The 19608-nt window shown below is 42.5% G+C and overlaps 1 protein-coding gene across 5 annotated transcripts in view; it reads left to right on the forward strand.

The window, feature by feature from the left end:
• The window catches only part of VSIG4 (V-set and immunoglobulin domain containing 4), a 104393-nt gene that overhangs the window by 48328 nt on the left and 36457 nt on the right, over positions 1-19608 (forward strand). Inside the window, exons 17-18 of one of the 5 annotated variants that reach the window (XM_048863317.2) lie at positions 175-424; positions 7442-10707. The exons of 2 other annotated variants lie outside the window; for them this stretch is intronic. In XM_048863317.2, the coding sequence (XP_048719274.1) occupies positions 175-388 (214 nt within the window). In that variant the 3' untranslated portion in view covers positions 389-424; positions 7442-10707. Of the gene's footprint in view, positions 1-174; positions 3307-7441; positions 10708-19608 lie in introns of those variants that run through there. 2 more of the 5 variants (XM_048863318.2, XM_048863316.2) reach the window with 2 other exon arrangements.

A 19608-nucleotide genomic window follows, 5' to 3' on the forward strand; every position in this document is an offset into this window, starting at 1 on the left:
AACCCCTCAGCCACACCCCCAGCAGACATCACCTCCATATTAGTGAACATAACAAAATTCATTCCACACATGGATGGGAAAAATTAGAGGGACCATTGCCCAGGATCTTGAAACTGGGTGATGTTAAGTCTCCCCTGGCTCTTTCCTCCCATTAATATTCGACTTTTGTTTCAGTCCTAACTCCAAGAACCACACAAGAGGAGAGACTTATTCAGGAGTCAATGACAAGTGCACATATGAGGAAGCAAAATCTAGAGGTGAAAACAACTATACATCACAGCCTGTGGAAAAGAATGAATATGAGACTATTGGCACAGTGAAAAACAATGACTATGCAACTCTTGTGAAAGCAACAGCATCTGAATATGAACTGGGGGATGTTCCATAGAAAACCAGCATTTACACACCAGCAGCAGTGCAGAAGGTAGGGCTGTAGAGCTTGAATGGTGACCATTCATTAAGGGAAGCCCTTCATCCTTTCCATCTTCTCATAAAAATATTAAGCTCCATTGTTTAATTGCTGAAGGGCAATTGCATCACCCTCTGGTTCTTCATGGAATCCAGTCTGCCCTATTAGTTCTCATGCAAGTTCTCAAGCACCTTCTAAGATCAGCTTCCTGCTGTAAACTATCCAGGAATGATACAAGGTGAAAAGTGTGCGTGTGTCTGTGTGTGTCTCTTGCTCTCTTTTTTTTTTTTTTTTCCCTCTCTTCCCCCCGGGGTCTAATGTTCAGCACAGACAATGGAAGGTCCTTTAATAATGCAAGGAGAGTTCAGGAAAAAAAACCTGAGAGCAAGGCCAAAATAAGAACTGCCTAGTATTGAAGGGACCAGCGGAAAGGAACAAACTCTACATCCGTATCTTGCTCTGTAATAGTTTTTATACCATACCTCTACTGCAAGAGGAAATCTGTATGTATTCTGTAGTAAAGTTTGGCTGCTAGTAGCTATCCAATCGTATAGTATCTCAAATTGCAACTTGGGACCTATTCCTTCAGAGAGTCCCTTCCTTTTGTCTCCTGCTAGAATTGCATTTTTAACATTTGGAAAAGATGGAAGATACTTTTTAAAATGTCTGGGGCGAGGAGTGTTGGCATCTCCCACTATCATTTTTTTTTCTGCTCCTTGCTTTGCCCTTAGGCTTTAATATAGGCAACAGTGTTTTCCTATGCAAAATGGTATTTTTAGCATGGAATCATATGCTAACAACCATCTCTTGCCACAGCTCTTAAGTGTTGTGTTAATAAAAACTTTCCACTAACTTAAAACTATTCCTGTAGCTGCCTCTCTTCCACCCACTCCTGTTCACAAACCCATATTCAGATGTTGGGCCTGATTCTGCCCTCAGTTTTATCCGGGCACTCCCTGTTAGGGAATTTGCATAACTTCGGACAGAACTTTGTCCTTAGCGAATGTCATCTATTCCTAAATCCCTTCCTGAAGATTATAATTACAAGACTATATTTTTGCCTGTAAAAATGTGTTCAGTACCTTTTTAAATCAGTTCACATGTTGAATATTAAAAAAGCAATGATGGTGTTTCTTTCAAAAATATCTTTCCCCAGAGCACTGAAACAACCCTTCTGTATTCTCCTTCTGGCCATTCTCTGGGGTCAGCTATAGAGAGAGACACATTTAGCTCCTGCTATAACCTAGCACTATCCTATTGAATTCAAACATGTAACTTGCTTGTCCAAGGGCTGGATGTGGCCCATAGTCTTTAAACCAACAATATCCTGTAGCTGCAGTGCTGATGCAAAGCAGCTGGGGGCTAGCTAGAGACAGGCAAAGAACCAATTCCATGTTATGAAATTGCCATTCTTTCCCATCGAGCTACTCTGAAATCACTTACTTGGTATTGTTTGTAGTTAACTTGCATTCCCAACTCTTGAAATGCCCTGAACCATGAAACTGCTTGCCTAATTAAGAAGCCAAGGTACTTTCTTGATAGCCCTAAACTGAACTGTTTCACATAGTCCAGTGGTGACTGACTTGACACCAGATGCATCATTTTCAAATACAGTAATTGCAGCTCCCACCTCTTTGAACCTGGCTTGTAGCTCCTCCTGTTGTCAAAGTCTTGAGTTAAGGGCGGAGACTGTTGTCCCTAGAGGGTGATGTAGAGGGCTTTCCCTCAACCCTCTCACTTCCCTGGTTCTTGTCACACAGACAGCAAGTAGCAAAAGACCAGTAGTCCGAAGCACAAACAATGCAATGTTTATTGGGGGTTAGTTTCCAAGCAAGCATATTCTGAAGCCCTTCACACCAGTCGGGCTTGTCTCTATATGCCGATAGTCTGTTCCCCAGTGTTCTGTTCCCAGCTCTGATGCCGCAGAACATTTACCCCGTGTCCCTCTTCTCAGCTCTGACACCACAGAGCCTTGCCTGTCCCTCTTATTTTTTTACCTGACCCTCTTATTTTCAGGCTTGACTTGTTTTCCTACCTCCCTTTCCTGGAGGGCCACAATTTGAGTCTTCTTGCTTACAACTAGCTTGTTTGTTGACCGGGTATATTTATTATTTGCAGCTCCTTTGTACTGCCATTTATGGGCAGTGCTCTCCTTCCCCTAACAGCTAGGTAATTTGCATCCACACAGAGGCTTTCTGGCTTGCTTTTGGATCCAAAGCTATTAGCAGCTCAGAGACTCTGCCTTAAAAGGGACACAATTAACTTCCACCAGAGTTCCGATTACTTTTCACTTTTAACTCCTGCTTCTAAAACACACAGCCATCTGAAAAAGAAAACACAACCTATTGTGGCTCCCTTTGGAGCCCTAATAGAATTTTAACTAAGTAGCATGTTTTGTTTGCATTTCTTCTACAACATACACTGCACATGTTCTAGGAAAATGCACACCCCTCCACAGTTCAACTCTACAACATTATATTAGCCACACAAGGTGTAACTGTCTCCCCCATGCCCACAGATTTCTCCTGCACCCACACCAAAGTGACAGTCCGATCACCCAGAGCCACCCCAAGGCTCAGTGTTCCCTTCATTCCTCCCCTTTCTTCCTGTGCGGGCACACAAAAAAAATCCAAAATATCTCCCTCAGCCCGTGGCCCCAGCCGCCTCCCACCACAGCCACGACTTTGTCTTTATTTAAAAACATATTAAACATTGAGGTACCTTAAGGGTTAAATGCTAAATATCAAAGCCAAACAACACTAGTTACCTGTGTCTGGCAAAAAGTGTCTGTCAGTTTTGCAACTTTGAATGAGAGATTCAAATAGATTTAGTGCCATTGTTTGTTTTTTCTTTATTTAAAAAAAAACCTCAAAAACCAATTATCTTAAACCTACAAACAGGATTTTACAAACCATGAGTATTGGTTTAGTCCTTAAAACCTCACATAACTATACAAAGATTCACATGCAAAAATTCTCTTTTACTCAACACCCCTTGCACTGCTTCTATTACTTTTTACACAGCTGTACCCAGATTACATTCCCATCTTGTACAATCGGAGACAGTCAAGTTTTAGTGGAAACCCCTTACATTCCTTTGGTGATTTTGATTAATTCGTCCTATAGTCAAATAATATAGATCAGAGTATCTGGCTGCCTGCAGCAGTCCTTTACAGACCATTTCTGTGGGAAAAGGGCCCGTTTTCCCACAGAAAAGCTATAAAGGCTCCTGGGGACAAAAACATAGTAGTGGTCAGGGCTGTCCTTAGGATTTATTGGGCCCTATGCCGTGTTATTAAACTGGTGCCCCTGTGTCCGACGGCAGCCTGGGCTGGCAGCCTGGCGGGGGAGGGATGAGGCAGCAAGGATACCGAGCCACCCAGCCCACCTCACAGTGGCAGAGAGTGTCAGTTCCTCGCAGAGACCCCCGTACCCTCTCCCTCATACAGAATGCGTGGTGCTGGCACATTCGGCTCTGCGAATACGGCCCCTGCCTACGGAGACTGTAGTGCGCACTGGCTGTGCAGGAGCCAGTCCCCTCTTACCTGGGCTCATGGGCAGTGGGTGAAGCTGCCACTTGGGGAGGCTACCTCCTCAGCCCACCTGTGACCCTGTACATATGCTACCCCTGCTCTGCTCCAGGCCCCCCCCCCACGCTGCCCAGGCCCCGCCTGCTCCCCACTGTCCCCCTCCTCTCTTCCCTCCCCCTCCCTGATCACCCTCTTCTAGCCAAATCCCTGAACCCAAATGACTATAAAGAAATTGCAGAAGTGGTGTCTTTTTTTTTTTCTTCAAAAGAAAATAGAGCATATTTTCCATTGCATGCCAGCTGCTGAAGACTGGACATGCAGAAGGTACCCAATTAAAAGCACTAAACTTGGGAATAAAAAATGTCAGTCATGTTTTTTTTTATACAGCCTGAAGTTTCAGATTTATTTGCAAAAACTTTCTAGTAAGGGTCAGTCAGCTGTCCTGCTGAATACAACATTAAATATTATGGAAGACATGATGCAGCTCTTCTCTGTTTTACATTTTCTTAATCGGTATTTCTAAGCTGATTTTATATTTTAAATGTACTCTTATATTTTAAATTTAGCCTTCATAAAGTAATCATTCAAGATTACTACATATCTAACTCACTGAAACAAAGACATTATTTCAAATTAATCAGTCACAGGGGTTTAGTGTGTTCGTAACAATGTTCATTGCTTTTTAGAAAAAGGAAACACTAATTTACATTGTGTGATCTCTATAACAATAGACATGTTTATGAAATTTCACCAACTTAAAAAAAATGTTTCCAAAGATTTTAGGCATAACAAAGAATTTTATGCCTTACTAAGGTACTGATTTTGCTGGAGGCTTCTCTTAAAGCTAGTTCATCAAATAGTCAGAAGTAAAGAAAGTTGGACAAACGAGTTGCCCTATCTGGAAGGAAAGGGGTGTTGTCCCTTTAAAGGCTCTCCAACTGGGGGGAGGGGAGAGGTGGTTGAAGGGAGAAAGAGAAGGACCGAAAGGACAGGAAGACTTTGGGAGAAATTTTTTGTACTATAGTAACTAAAATTAAAATGTGTATTTTAGGTAAGGGTGGTCTTTTGAAGGATTTATTTAAAAAACTATGTCTGAAGATCCAAGCATTTAAGGCTAAAGATGAATACTCAGATTATGACAGGTTTCAGAGTAACAGCCGTGTTAGTCTGTATTCGCAAAAAGAAAAGGAGTACTTGTGGCACCTTAGAGACTAACCAATTTATTTGAGCATAAGCTTTCGTGAGCTACAGCTCACTTCATCGGATGCATGCAGTGGAAAATACAGTAGGGAGATTTATATATACAGAGAACGTGAAACAATGGCTGTGTTACCATACACACTTAAGGAGAGTGATCACTTAAGATGAGCTATTGCCAGCAGGAGAGCGGGGGGGGGGGAGAGAAAAACCTTTTGTAGTGATAATCAAGGTGGGCCATTTCCAGCAGTTAACAGGAACGTCCCCTACCCCAACTGTCGTGGGGGGGGGGGGGGAAATGTGTTATACCAATAAAATAAAAACCAGCAGGATCTTATTAAAGGGACAAGGCAAAATGCCACATTTATTATAAATATAATAATAATAAAAATATATAAAACACACTGTTATATTGTTACTTATTCCTTACTTAACTATATATTCATTCATTCATTCCAGTTCTGCATAGGGGTTATAGTTCCCAGCCTAGAAGTTGCTCGTGACAGAGTACTGGCCAGGTAACCTGTACATGAGAGTGGAGCCGAGTCCATGTCGGATGCCCATCCGATGCTCCTGAAGGGTAGTGGCAGAACTGGAGACTCAAAATTCTCAGTCCTTAATGTCCATTTTTATAGGAATTTCTTCCTGTGCCAGTCCGTGGAATTTGCTTTGTCATATTGTTAGTCATGATGGCTCCAGGATGGCTGTCAGGTGCTCATCAGCTTTCTTCATCCTTTGAATTGCTCAGGTGGATCCCAGTTTGCCCTCTGGTGGGGTTCTCTGGTTGTCTCCACCTGGCGTCGTCTTCAGCCATTTGATATTAAATTCCTATTCTGGCACTTCCCTGATTATTCAAAACCCACCATTCATTCACATACATTCTTTACTTTAATAAAAACACATTTCTTATTTCACTGAGTATTGTTATTTATTTGAGACTCCCTGTCTCTTAATGACAGGTTTCAGAGGAACAGCCGTGTTAGTCTGTATTCGCAAAAAGAAAAGGAGTACTTGTGGCACCTTAGAGACTAACCAATTTATTTGAGCATGAGCTTTCGTGAGCTACAGCTCACGAAAGCTCATGCTCAAATAAATTGGTTAGTCTCTAAGGTGCCACAAGTACTCCTTTTCTTCCTGTCTCTTAACATTCCTTCGGTATTGACTTTCTTTTAACATACAAAGGTGTTATTTATTTGAGACTCCCCGTTTTTTAACATTCCTGATCCAAACTATAGAGGGTGGGAGTCTCTATGTGACATTTCTATGAGCGCCGCTCCAATTCGCGGGTGTTACAAAAAAGCATGTCAATTTCCATCACAAAGTATCCATTCGCAAAGTAGAGCCAATTGAATATAACCATTTGAAAAAGTAACGCTAATTGAGTGGTTTACATTTAGAAGCGTCAATCTCAATTACAATCAAGGGAAAGCGTCAATACAGAGAAAGTCAATTGAGCGGTTTAGCTTTACAAGCGTCAATCTTAATAACAAGTGAGAAAAAGTATCAATTCAGAGAAAGCAGAGTCAATTGACTGCTTGCAAGGTACGGTTTGCAAGCTTTAATACAGAATGGTAAATCAATATTGCAGATTTACAATTTTGTCAAATAGAAGACTTATATTATAGGTAGAACCTAGGAGAATTACAAAATGTTATAAATGCAGATTTACAAATATTATAAATCAATATTGCAGATTTACAATTTATTATAAACAGAATCACAAATATTAAGAGTATGCTTACAGACGTTCCTGTTAACTGCTGGAAATGGCCCACCTTGATTATCACTACAAAAGGTTTTCTCCCCCCCCCTTTGCCCCCCCACTCTCCTGCTGCCAACAGAAGAGTGGGGTTATTGTGTGTGTGTGTGTGGGGGGGGGGACACCTGGATTTGTGCGGGAAATGGCCCACCTTGATTATCATACACATTGTAAGGAGAGTGATCACTTTACATAAGCTATTACTAGCAGGAGAGTGGGGTGGGGGGAGAGAACCTTTTGTAGTGATAAACACCCATTTTTTCATGGTTTGTGTGTATTAAAATCATCATCTATATTTTCCACAGTATGCATCCGATGAAGTGAGCTGTAGCTCACAAAAGCTTATGCTCAAATAAATTGGTTAGTCTCTAAGGTGCCACAAGTACTCCTTTTCTTTTTGCGAATACAGACTAACACTGCTGTTACTCTGAAACCTGTCATTATGCAAGGCACTGCATTTAGCTGTATGGAGTGGAAATCTATCAACTGCATGAAAAAACTTGTACGAATACAGACAGACATCATCTTCCTTTCCAAATGCAAACAGATGGACATTGTACCAAAAGGACTGAAGGTAAAAAAATCCATTACAATCTACATACCACACAGACTATGCTGACAGCTTGTGCCACACGCTCTCAAAGAAACTGTGGAACCACCTGATCAACATCCTCTACAGCAAACAGGGAAAGATAAAGAATGAGCTCTCAAAAATGGATACTCATTCATAAAAAAACAACGTTCCACACAAGCTTCCTCGTGGCTGGACTTTACTAAAACTAGACAAGCCATTTACAACACACTTTGCTTCTCTACAAAAGAAAAAGGACACTAAACTTTCTGAACTACTACATGCCACAAGGGGCCACAGCAATGGTTCCCTCAACCCACCCAGCAATATTGTTAACCTATCCAACTATACTCTTAGGACAGCTGCTTCTGCTGTGCTATCTCGGGGCCTCTCCTTCTGCCCCTCCACCCCCATGAACATGATACAGTTCTGTGGTGACCTAGAATCCTATTTTCGACGTCTCCGACTCAAGGAATATTTCCAACACACCTCTGAACATCATACTAATCCACAGAGACCTCCCTACCAACACTACAAAAGGATTCTAGGTGGACTCCTCCTGAAGGTCAAGACAGCAGACTGGACTTCTACATAGAGTGCTTCCGCTGACGTGCACGGGCTGAAATTGTGGAAAAGCAGCATCACTTGCCCCACAACCTCAGCCGTGCAGAACACAATGCCACCCACAGCCTCAGAAACAACTCTGACATCATAATCAAAAAGGCTGACAAAGGAGGTGTTGTTGTCATCATGAATAGGTCGGAATATGAACAAGAGACTGCTTGGCAGCTCTCCAACACCACTTTCTACAAGCCCTCTGATCCCACTGAGAGTTACCAAAAGAAACTACAGCATTTGCTCAAGAAACTCCCTGAAAAAGCCCAAGATTAAATCCGCACAGACACACCCCTGGAACCCCGACCTGGGATATTCTATCTACTACCCAAGATCCATAAACCTGGAAATCCTGGGCGCCCCATCATCTCAGGCATTGGCACCCTGACAGCAGGATTGTCTGGCTATGTAGACTCCCTCCTCAGGCCCTACGCTACCAGCACTCCCAGCTATTTTCGAGACACCACTGACTTCCTGAGGAAACTACAATCCATCAGTGATCTTCCTTATAACACCATCCTGGCCACGATGGATGTAGAAGCCCTCTACACCAACATTCCACACAAAGATGGACTACAAGCCATCAAGAACACTATCCCCGATAATGTCACAGCTAACCTGGTGGCTGAACTTTGTGACTTTGTCCTTACCCATAACTATTTTACATCTGGGGACAACGTATACCTTCAAATCAGCGGCACTGCTATGGGTACCCGCATGGCCTCACAGTATGCCAACATTTTTATGGCTGACTTAGAACAACGCTTCCTCAGCTCTCGTCCCCTAACGCCCCTACTCTACTTGCGCTATATTGATGACATCTTCATCATCTGGACCCATGGAAAAGAAGCCCTTGAGGAATTCCACCATGATTTCAACAATTTCCATCCCACCATCAACCTCAGCCTGGTCCAGTCCACACAAGAGATCCACTTCCTGGACACTAATAAACAATGGTCACATAAACACCACCCTATACCGGAAACCTACTGACCGCTATTCTTACCTACATGCCTCCAGCTTTCACCCTGACCACACCACACGATCCATTGTCTACAGCCAAGCTCTGCGATACAACCGCATTTGCTCCAACCCCTCAGACAGAGACAAACACCTACAAGATCTCTATCAAACATTCTTACAACTACAATACCCACCTGCGGAAGTGAAGGAACAGATTGACAGAGCCAGAAGAGTTCCCAGAAGTCACCTACTACAGGACAGGCCCAACAAAGAAAATAACAGAACGCCACTAGCAGTCACCTTCAGCCCCAACTAAAACCCCTCCAACGCATTATCAAGGATCTACAACCTATCCTGAAGGATGACCCAACACTCTCACAAATCTTGGGAGACAGGTCAGTCCTTGCCTACAGACAGCCCCCCCAACCTGAAGCGAATACTCACCAGGAACCACATACCACACAACAGAACCACTAACCCAGGAACCTATCCTTGCAACAAAGCCCGTTGCCAACTGTGCCCACATCTATTCAGGGGACACCATTACAGGGCCTAATCACATCAGCCACACTATCAGAGGCTCGTTCACCTGCACATCCACCAATGTGATATATGCCATCATGTGCCAGCAATGCCCCTCTGCCATGTACATTGGTCAAACTGGACAGTCTCTACGTAAAAGAATAAATGGACACAAATCAGATGTCAAGAATTATAACATTCATAAACCAGACGGAGAACACTTCAATCTCTCTGGTCACGCGATTACAGACATGAAAGTTGCAATATTACAACAGAAAAACTTCAAATCCAGACTCCAGCGAGAGACTGCTGAATTGGAATTCATTTGCAAATTGGATACAATTAACTTAGGTTACCTTGCATAATGTCTTAGCCACTCCCAGTCTCTATTCAAGCCTATTTCCCCTTGTTTTTTCCAACCCCTCCCCTCCTCCCCCCCCCCCCCCCCCGTTCCTCAGACATTCTTGTTAAACCCTGGATTTGTGCTGGAAATGGCCCACCTTGGTTATCATACACTTTGTAAGGAGAAAGAAAAGGAGTACTTGTGGCACCTTAGAGACTAACCAATTTATTTGAGCTGATGAAGTGAGCTGTAGCTCACGAAAGCTCATGCTCAAATAAATTGGTTAGTCTCTAAGGTGCCACAAGTACTCCTTTTCTTTTTGCGAATACAGACTAACACAGCTGTTCCTCTGAAACCTGTCGTTTGTAAGGAGAGTGATCACTTTACATAAGCTATTACCAGCAGGAGAGTGGGGTGGGGGGAGAGAAAACCTTTTGTAGTGATAAACACCCATTTTTTCATGGTTTGTGTGTATAAAAACATCATTATATTTTCCACAGTATGCATCCGATGAAGTGAGCTGTAGCTCACAAAAGCTTATGCGCAAATAAATTGGTTAGTCTCTAAGGTGCCACAAGTACTCCTTTTCTTTTTGCGAATACAGGCTAACACGGCTGCTACTCTGAAACCTGTCATCTTAAGTGATCACTCCTTACAGTGTGTATGATAACACCCATTTTTTTCATGTTGTGTGTGTATATAAATCTCCTCACTGTATTTTCCACTGAATGCATCCGATGAGGTGAGCTGTAGCTCACGAAAGCTTATGCTCAAATAAATTGGTTATTCTTTAAGGTGCCACTAGTACTCCTTTTCTTTTTACTCAGATTATGCATCTAAAAATCTATGCAAGGATTTTTTAGAGATGTGATTTTATAATCTTCAGCAATGTTCTAATGAAATATTTTAAAAGCAAATTTTAAACTAAGATCTTGACAGTATATACCTGGGTGTTGGCAAATGCCTGTTAAATGGCTTCATTACCACTTGAATGGCTCTTTAACAGTTTCAGAGTTCTGCTAATAGGTCTGGCAGGCTGGAAGGCTTTTTCACTTTTAAGTTACTAGATCCCCTCCGGAGGAAGACTCAGCTGTGGGGGCCTGCAGGAAGGGTCAGAACAAGGATAGGAAGAAATGGGAGGGTGGACACTAAGACCGAGGGGTGCCCCAAATTTTCAGGTGCCTTACGCAGCTGGGTATGCTGTGTATGCTTCAGGATGGCCCTGGTGGTGGTAGAAGCCACCTCACCTGCTTGTGTGATTTGTTTAACTACCATGATTCAACCCAATGTGACTATACCGTGAAAATACAGTGAGGAGATTTATATACACACACAACATGAAAAAAATGGGTGTTATCATACACACTGTAAGGAGTGATCACTTAAGATGACAGGTTTCAGAGTAGCAGCCGTGTTAGCCTGTATTCGCAAAAAGAAAAGGAGGACTTGTGGCACCTTAGAGACTAACCAATGTGACTATACAATTAAATTGTAATTATTTACAATTAAAAATGTAAATAATTACATTTACATAACTAGATTTTATCATCAAACCAGAAATTTCCTTCTTATAACAACGCTTTAATATCTTCACAACCATTACCTTTTAACATTTCCACAACTCCCAGCCATTTACTTCACTCCAAATTCCCCCCGCTCCCCCATGGTAGTATTAATTTCTGCAAACAACTGCCTTTTACCCTGGGCTGTCTTTACTTCGGTATTGTTCAAAAAGGCAGTAAAAAAAAACTTTTATCTCCATGGTCACCCCTGGATCTTTTACTCTAAAAATTTCAGTGGAATCCAGCAGACTTCCAAAACCCAAACATTTTCCAAAAAAAACAAACAAACAAACATACATTTCACATAAATATCTAAAATGCCCTCCATTAAAACTTCGGCAAAACCAAAAGTGTGAGAGAGGGGGGTGGCGTGGAAAGCAACCAATTAACCTAGTGAAGTTATTTTAAAGTACAGGCTATGTCATAAATATAAAGGGAAGGGTAAACCCCTTTAAAATCCCTCCTGGCCAGAGGAAAACTCCTCTCACCTGTAAAGGGTTAAGAAGCTAAAGGTAACCTCGCTGGCACCTGATCAAAATGACCAATGAGGAGACAAGATACTTTCAAAAGCTGGGAGGAGGGAGAGAAACAAAGGGTCTCTGTCTATGTGCTGCTTTTGTCAGGGATAGACCAGGAATGGAGTCTTAGAAATTTTAGTAAGTAATCTAGCTAGGTATGTGTTAGATTATGATTTCTTTAAATGGCTGAGAAAAGAATTGTGCTGAATAGAATAACTATTTCTGTCTGTGTATCTTTTTTGTTACTTAAGGTTTTGCCTAGAGGGATTCTCTATGTTTTGAATCTAATTACCCTGTAAGGTATCTACCATCCTGATTTTACAGAGGGGATTTCTTTACTTCTATTTACTCCTATTTCTATTAAAAGTCGTCTTGTAAGAAAACTGAATGCTTTTTCATTGTTCTCAGATCCAAGGGTTTGGGTCTGTTGTCACCTATGCAAATTGGTGAGGCTTTTTATCCAACATTTCCCAGGGAAGGGGGGGGGGGTGCAAGTGTTGGGAGGATTGTTCATTGTTCCTAAGATCCAAGGGTCTGGGTCTGTAGTCACCTAGGCAAATTGGTGAGGCTTTTTACCGAACCTTGTCTAGGAAGTGGGGTGCAAGGTTTTGGGAAGTATTTGGGGGGAAAGATGTTTCCAAACAACCTTTCCCCAGTAACCAGTATTTGTTTGGTGGTGGTAGCAGCCAATCCAAGGACAAAGGGTGGAATATTTTGTACCTTGGGGAAGTTTTGACCTAAGCTGGTAAAGATAAGCTTAGGGGGTTTTCATGCAGGTCCCCACATCTGTACCCTTGCGTTCAGAGTGGGGAAGGAACCTTGACAGGCTAACAGCAGCAAATTAAGCAAACTGAAGAGGAGAAGAAAAGGATATAGTTAGCTCTGAGCAAAGGATAGGGCTCCTTAAGTTTAAACACTTGGGAGCCCTTACCCCCAGGTTTTTATCCTGGCTCTGGGAGAAGAGTGGGGGTTGTTATCTGCTCCTGCAAACCCTGCTGTTTTTCACTTTGAAACTTTTTTTTCCTCCACTCCCCTAGGACCAAGTCCCAGCTCCTCTCTTAAGGAGGTCTGTTAACTCTGCTTTTGGCTCCAAACCCTATTGTGCCAAATCATCTTTAACCACCCCAACGCTAATTTATAATCCTCCAGTAGCATTTGCTGAAGTAGCACCAAACTTGAAAGATTACTGGCAGCTTCCCATAATACTGCCTTTACTTCAAACCCCTTACAAGCAGACTTAAGTGTCTCCTTTCCCTGGAAGGCATCCTATCCCCTCCTTCTGCTACCCATTTACCCAGGAGGGTGGGTTTCTCAGCCAGCCCCCATCCCTCTGGGTCGCCTAACACTGCTTCCAGTTCCTTCTTAAACTCATCCCAGGTTGACCCCCCATGCCTGGCATGGGGTCTGATTCTTTTGTATCCACTTATCCAAAAAGACCATTACCCCAGCTTGCAAGGACCTGCAACTGCCATCATGAGAGTCTGCCATAACCCCCTCCAAGCAGCTGTGCGATCTGTTGGGGAAGGAGACTTACCTGGCTGCCACTCACCTGTCCAATGTGATGTATCTGAGTCATGGCACCAAGATGTTAGAAGGCTTTCCCTCAACCCTCTCACTTCCCTGGTTTTTTGTCATGCAGACAGCAAGCAGCAAAAGACCAGAAGTTCGAAGCGCAAACAATGCAATGTTTAGTGGGGTTAAGTTTCCAAGCAAGCACATTCTGAAGCCCTTCACGCCAGTCGGGCTTGTCTCTATATGCCGATAGTCTGTTCCCCAGTGTTCCCTTCCCAGCTCTGATGCCACAGAGCATTTACCCCGTGTCCTCCCTTCCCAGCTCTGATGCCGCAGAGCATTTACCCCGTGTCCCCCTGTTACGATGCTGCCCTTCGTGGGACACTTCTGAGAGTGTCAATTCAGGACAAATTGCTTAGAGCAGGGCAGTTACAGCCCAAAGCTGGAGTTTCTTTACTATTAAGGCAAACCAAACCAGCCAAATAGAGAGGACTTTGGTTTTACCCCACTGGCTAACCATAAGTCACACAAGCAATTCCCTTAGACACTCCAGTTTCCCAGTATCACCACCGGTGCCACTCGTTATGGGGATGAATGGTTATGAAAACCAATACCCCAGTAAAAGAAAAAGGTACTCCCAATCCCAAAGGACCAAGCCCCAGACCCAGGTCAATATACAAGTTAGATCTTACCCACAAATCATGCTGTTGCCAACCCTTTAGAATCTAAAAACTAAAGGTTTATTCATAAACAAAAGAAATATAGATGACAGCTAGAATTGGTTAAATGGAATCAATTACTTATAGTAATGGCAAAGTTCTTGGTTCAGGCTTGGTTCAGGCTTGTAGCAGTGATAGAATAAACTGCAGGTTCAAATCAAGCCATCAAGCAGGCTAGGCAGTGCAGATACCAAATTGTCTGGGGTGTCACCCAGAAGCATATCACAAGTTTGAAATACAGACAGTATAGAGCCAATACTTATAACTTTAAATACAAAAATGATACCTGCACACAGATAGCATAATCATAACCAGCAAACCATAACCTTGTCTTAGACACCTCATTTGATCCCCTTCCCAGCTCTGATGCCACAGAGCCTTGCCTGTGTCCCTGTTCCCTATTCCCGCGCCCTGAGCAAGCATGATTCCAATTTCCCCTTCCACTTCCTGTTTGACCCCAGTTTATATAGTCATATTTGCAGCTATACCTTAACCAATCATTTTACTGAAATTTAACTAACCAATCCTAACATATTGTAACATAATTCTCTAACCAATTATATCCCACTACCCTAATTAATTTACACCTAGCAAAATGAATTATGCAGCAGACAGAAACAATTAGAGAACCAGACAGATTAACAATAGAAAAGTGGGGGCCATAAAGATAAAACAATACAGAAATGAGGGTTTCATAGCCAGAACCATTGATAAGTGATTTCTTGCCAGACAGATTGCTTTCTTAAGATCTGTTTCTTTATCTGGTGGTGATGGGCATTATCAGGACAGGATTGTCTTCCTAATAGCCCAATACCACCTTATTTCAATGTGACTGGTTTGAAATGTGAGGATGTGACTGTAAGGCTGCCCCTGCTGCTTAGCCAAAGACCTTAGCCTAAGAACAAGGCTTCAGACTATCCTAGAGAGAGAAGGCCCATACACAGGTGGACCGTGATTTTGATTCTTTGTTTTATACCTCTATAATTAGCAAAGTGATAAACTACACCTAAGTTCTTAAAGTATAGACCTTTACAGGCAGGCCTGAATACCTATATTCTAACAGGTGAGTACCTTCGAAATGCTAATTATTCCAGTACTTTTGTAACTGTCCTTTAGATGCGAGACCTTTCACATTTGTATCTCTTTAATTGCTACTTGTTGGATATGCAGTGCCCCTGGCTGATGTTTAGGAGTAGCTGAATGGGGCCAATTTCTTGGTTTTGAAAAAACTTGGGTTTGTTTGTTTTGGTTTGCTTTTTAATTTTTCACATATCTTTGCTATGTCTGGATTTTGCTGGGAGCAGCAATCTAGTGCAGACCCAGCTGTTCTAATGCAATTTCAAACCAATCACATATGTCAGGAAATGTGGTTGTTCTTGCATCATTTCCAGTCTGAACAGGTTTGATTTCAATATCTGCACTTCCAGCTACTGATCTCTTTTGAAGCATGAATGTGTCTGGCTGCAGCAGTGGGGTTAAGCATTGTTCACCATCATATTTTAGATCCAGTTCCTTCACTTTTTCCCCCTCCAAGTTTCATTTCTTTTCTTGAGAACGGTTTTAAAAATCTAGAGCTACGAAACCTAGGTTTTAAAATGGAAACAGAAAATGCTGACAGTGTTTTTATTGGTGATGAGGTCTTGGAAATGTGCAGGCTTGCTGGTACCAGCATGCTCCGGATGTGGGTAGGTTGGGTAGCAAAGGAGGAACATGAGATGAAGTAATTAAATTCTAGGACTGTAAAATCAGCACGTTTGTCATGCCTTTCATTATTCTGCAGGCAGGAAGGTGCATGTGCAAATAGCTCAGCTTGAGGGAATGTATCAAGCGGTCTAAGAGTATAAAGAAGGCTAACTTCCCCTGCAGAGTATTATCACGCATGTGCTGGAGGTTTAGGTGTAACCCAAGTGCTGAGGGTGATCTTTCGCACAGGATATTTTGACACTTGATATTTTGAAAGTGGTCAGGCACCACCCAGGGAAAAGGCAATGCTACATCTGCGCCTACTGATGGAATACAGCAGAGCATCAAAAAACTGTTGCAACAGACTTAGCTGGGGTGATGGGACCAGTGTGTGATGGGCACTAGTGCACTGACAAGACATTTTGCACCTGATAGGAGAGAGGATCGTTTTGTGGAGATTGATAGGACCCACTTCATTTTTGCAACTTCCAGCAGATACAAAATATTAGCTATCTGATTTTAAAGCAATAAGGAAGGTCAAAAACATAAATATATAATTAATGCTAGTCAGCATAGTTTCATGCAAGGTAGGTCTTGTCAAACAGGATAGGATTAGAGGTCTGGTTGATAAAGGCAATTGTGTGAGATAGTGTATATATACACAAAGATTGGTGAGGTAGTGAATAACGAGGAGGATGGATTACTATTTCAGAGGGATCTGAATCACCTGGTTAACTGATCACAAGCCAACAAAGTGTGTTTTAATACAGCTATATGGTAGGTAATACATCTGGGTTCCAAGGATGCAGGTTATACCTACACAATGAGAGACTATTTTGGAAAAAAGTGATTCAAAAAAGGACTAGAGGGTCATTATAGATAATCACCTCACTGTTAACTCTCAGTGCAATGCTGTGTCAAAAAGGATAAATTTGAGATCCTTGGATATTTAAAAAGGGGACTATCAAGTAGAAGTAGGGATGTGATCTTGCATCTGTATACAACATTAGTAAGATCGCTACTAGAATACTATCTCCAGTTCTGATGTCCACACTTCTGGAAGGCTGAGGAAATACTGGAGAGAGTTCAAAGGAGAGGCAAAAAATGATCCCCGGGCTAGAAAACAAGCCTTTGATATGAGGTTGAAGGAGCTCAGTCTATTCAGATTGCTGAAGAGAAGGTTGAGAGGTGACTTGATCACTGTGTGTAAGCACTTACACATGGAAGAGACATTTGATTGCGGAGCGGGGGTCATGTTTCAAAGGCATAACAAGATCCAATGTCTGGAAGATGAAGTTAGATAAATTCCGCCTTAAAATAAGACATAATTTCCTAGTTTTGAGGCTAATTAAACATTGGAACAGTTTAGTGTAGCTGAGGCTTGGCCTGTCATGAGTGAGTAACAGATGTGGGGAGCACTTCTTGGAAGATAGAATTAGGGAGGGAAACAGATCATTAGGCTGAAAACAGAACATTTATGCAACGCAGATAAGTAAATAGGTTAGTAGGCTAAAAGACTGAAAGTCTGAGCCAGCTTAGATAAGAGGGAACCATTTACTACAAACAAGATAACAATGGACAAGATAAATTAGGAATGAGCGTGGACAATGGGTGGACAGCACATGCTGCACAGGGATTGGTTCTTGCAAAGCAACCAATCCAGAAGATGTGATGCAATGTATAGTAAGTGCAATAAGATGTGTAAATGTATACAAAGGGAATATAACTGTGTAACTTTGGAGCTGTGATGTATCCTGCATCCACCCTTTGCTTTTGAGTCTGACCATCTCAGCATAGTATTGCTGTATGCCAAATAAAGATACCAGAGTAACAAAGTCTGGAGTACAAGTGAGTTCTTGAGAAGTCCAGTGGAAAAAGGTCTCGGAGGAATCCCAACACTTACCAGGTGAGGTGGTGGACTTACCTTCTCTCCTGTCAAAGACTCCAAGCATTGGTATCTTTTAAAAACATATGACTTAATCCAGCTTCTGGGGAAAATCGATGACCTCTGTGTGGTTGGGAAGGAGGGGGTGGCCTGGCAGACTGGATAGTGGTGACTGTCCTTTCTGGGCTTGGAACCTGTGAATCTGAATCCTCCTGTTCATCCTCTACCTTCAGGAGCCAAGTGGAGAATGGAACCGCTTGCACTGCCCTCAGCATACTTATAACACTTGCAGGTATTCATTAAGATAATGTCTATCATTAAATCTAATGCTTCAGGGCTTCAGCCAGTAGGTGGTCAGGAAGGAAAGTTTCCCCCCAATGCTCAGTTGGCTACATGTCTAGGAACTGGTTTGTTTCCACCTTCCTGTGAAGTATCAGAGGTTGGCCACAGCAGGAGACAGAACACCATATAGGGTGAATTAGAGAGTCCTCTTTCCAGATGCCTGGCTTGTGGGTCTTCCTTACACACTCAGGATCGTACTGACCTCCAGATCTGGGGTCAGGGGATTTTTCTCCCAGATCAGATTTGCAGGGACTCTAGGGTTTATAAAAAGAAAAGGAGTACTTGTGGCACCTTAGAGACTAACCAATTTATTTAGGGTTTATAAGTCTTCCTCTGCAGCATGAGGCATGGTTTGCATGCTGGTGTCATCTGGGAATGTCTCATCTAATCAGTTCCCTGCCATTGCAGTGCCGTGGGCATTGGTGGCACCTTGGTCTCTCCTGTTCTCAGCCTGTGACATGCAACTTCCGAGGCAGAGGGAGAGCCAGGAACTGAATATGTACAAAGGTTCAGAAAAGAAAGAAGAGACAAACTAACCCCAAAGACTGTCAGTCCAAAGAAAAGGTGTAGTATGAGAAACATATTTGCAAATGCTCTTTTGAAATAAGAGACTTAGCAATGGTATTAAGCCCTGTGGAAAAAAATGCAAAATTCTTGGGAAGGACTTCTTGAGGTGATAGAGGTAGATGAAGATACATATCATGTTAAAAAGTCACATGGTAATGCTGTCCCACACCCGGTACATGTAAACAGACTTAAAGCAGGGATGACAGAGATCACAGAAGGGATGACAGGGTAAACATCTGCTGCTCAGATGGGGAAATGGAGGCATGCTGCCTCTTTGAGCTGATGGCTGAACGCCAAACTGACTCAACTCTGGAAAGCATTGATATCTGCAGTGCCTTAACTCCATCTGAAAGGGCAGAGCTGTTGTCAGTGCTGCAAGAACACAAAGAGGTGTTTTCTAACAAGCCAGACTCAAAATCATTACAGAAGAACCACAGCTGCCTGCCAGCAGACTCTACAGAGCCATTGGCAAGGTGCAGGAACAAATTCATATAGAAATAGAAAGTGTGTAAGAACTGGGAGTAATTTAAAGAGTCTGACAGCTCTTGGGTGTTACCTGTGGTCTTGGTACCTAAGAAAGACAACATGGTAAGGTTCTGTGTTGAGTATAGAAAACTCAATGCTGTCACCGTACCAGATGTGTATCCCATGACTAGAATTGATGATATGCTGGGCATTGTAAGCAAAACGAAATATCTGAATTCACAATGTTACCATTTGGGTTAATTAATGCAGGAGCCACCTTTCAAAGGCTGGTCCACCAAGTGTTAAATGGTTTGTGGAACTTTGCAAAGGCGTACGTCAACAACATCGGAGAGTTTAGCAATACTTGGACTGATCACAAAAAATACTTTAAAATTGTGCCGTCAAAGCTCAAAGAAGCAGGCCTAACTATAAAAGCCTCCAAATGTA

The sequence above is a fragment of the Caretta caretta genome, chromosome 9, assembly GCF_965140235.1.
Source record: "Caretta caretta isolate rCarCar2 chromosome 9, rCarCar1.hap1, whole genome shotgun sequence".
Taxonomy (NCBI): Eukaryota; Metazoa; Chordata; order Testudines; family Cheloniidae; genus Caretta; species Caretta caretta.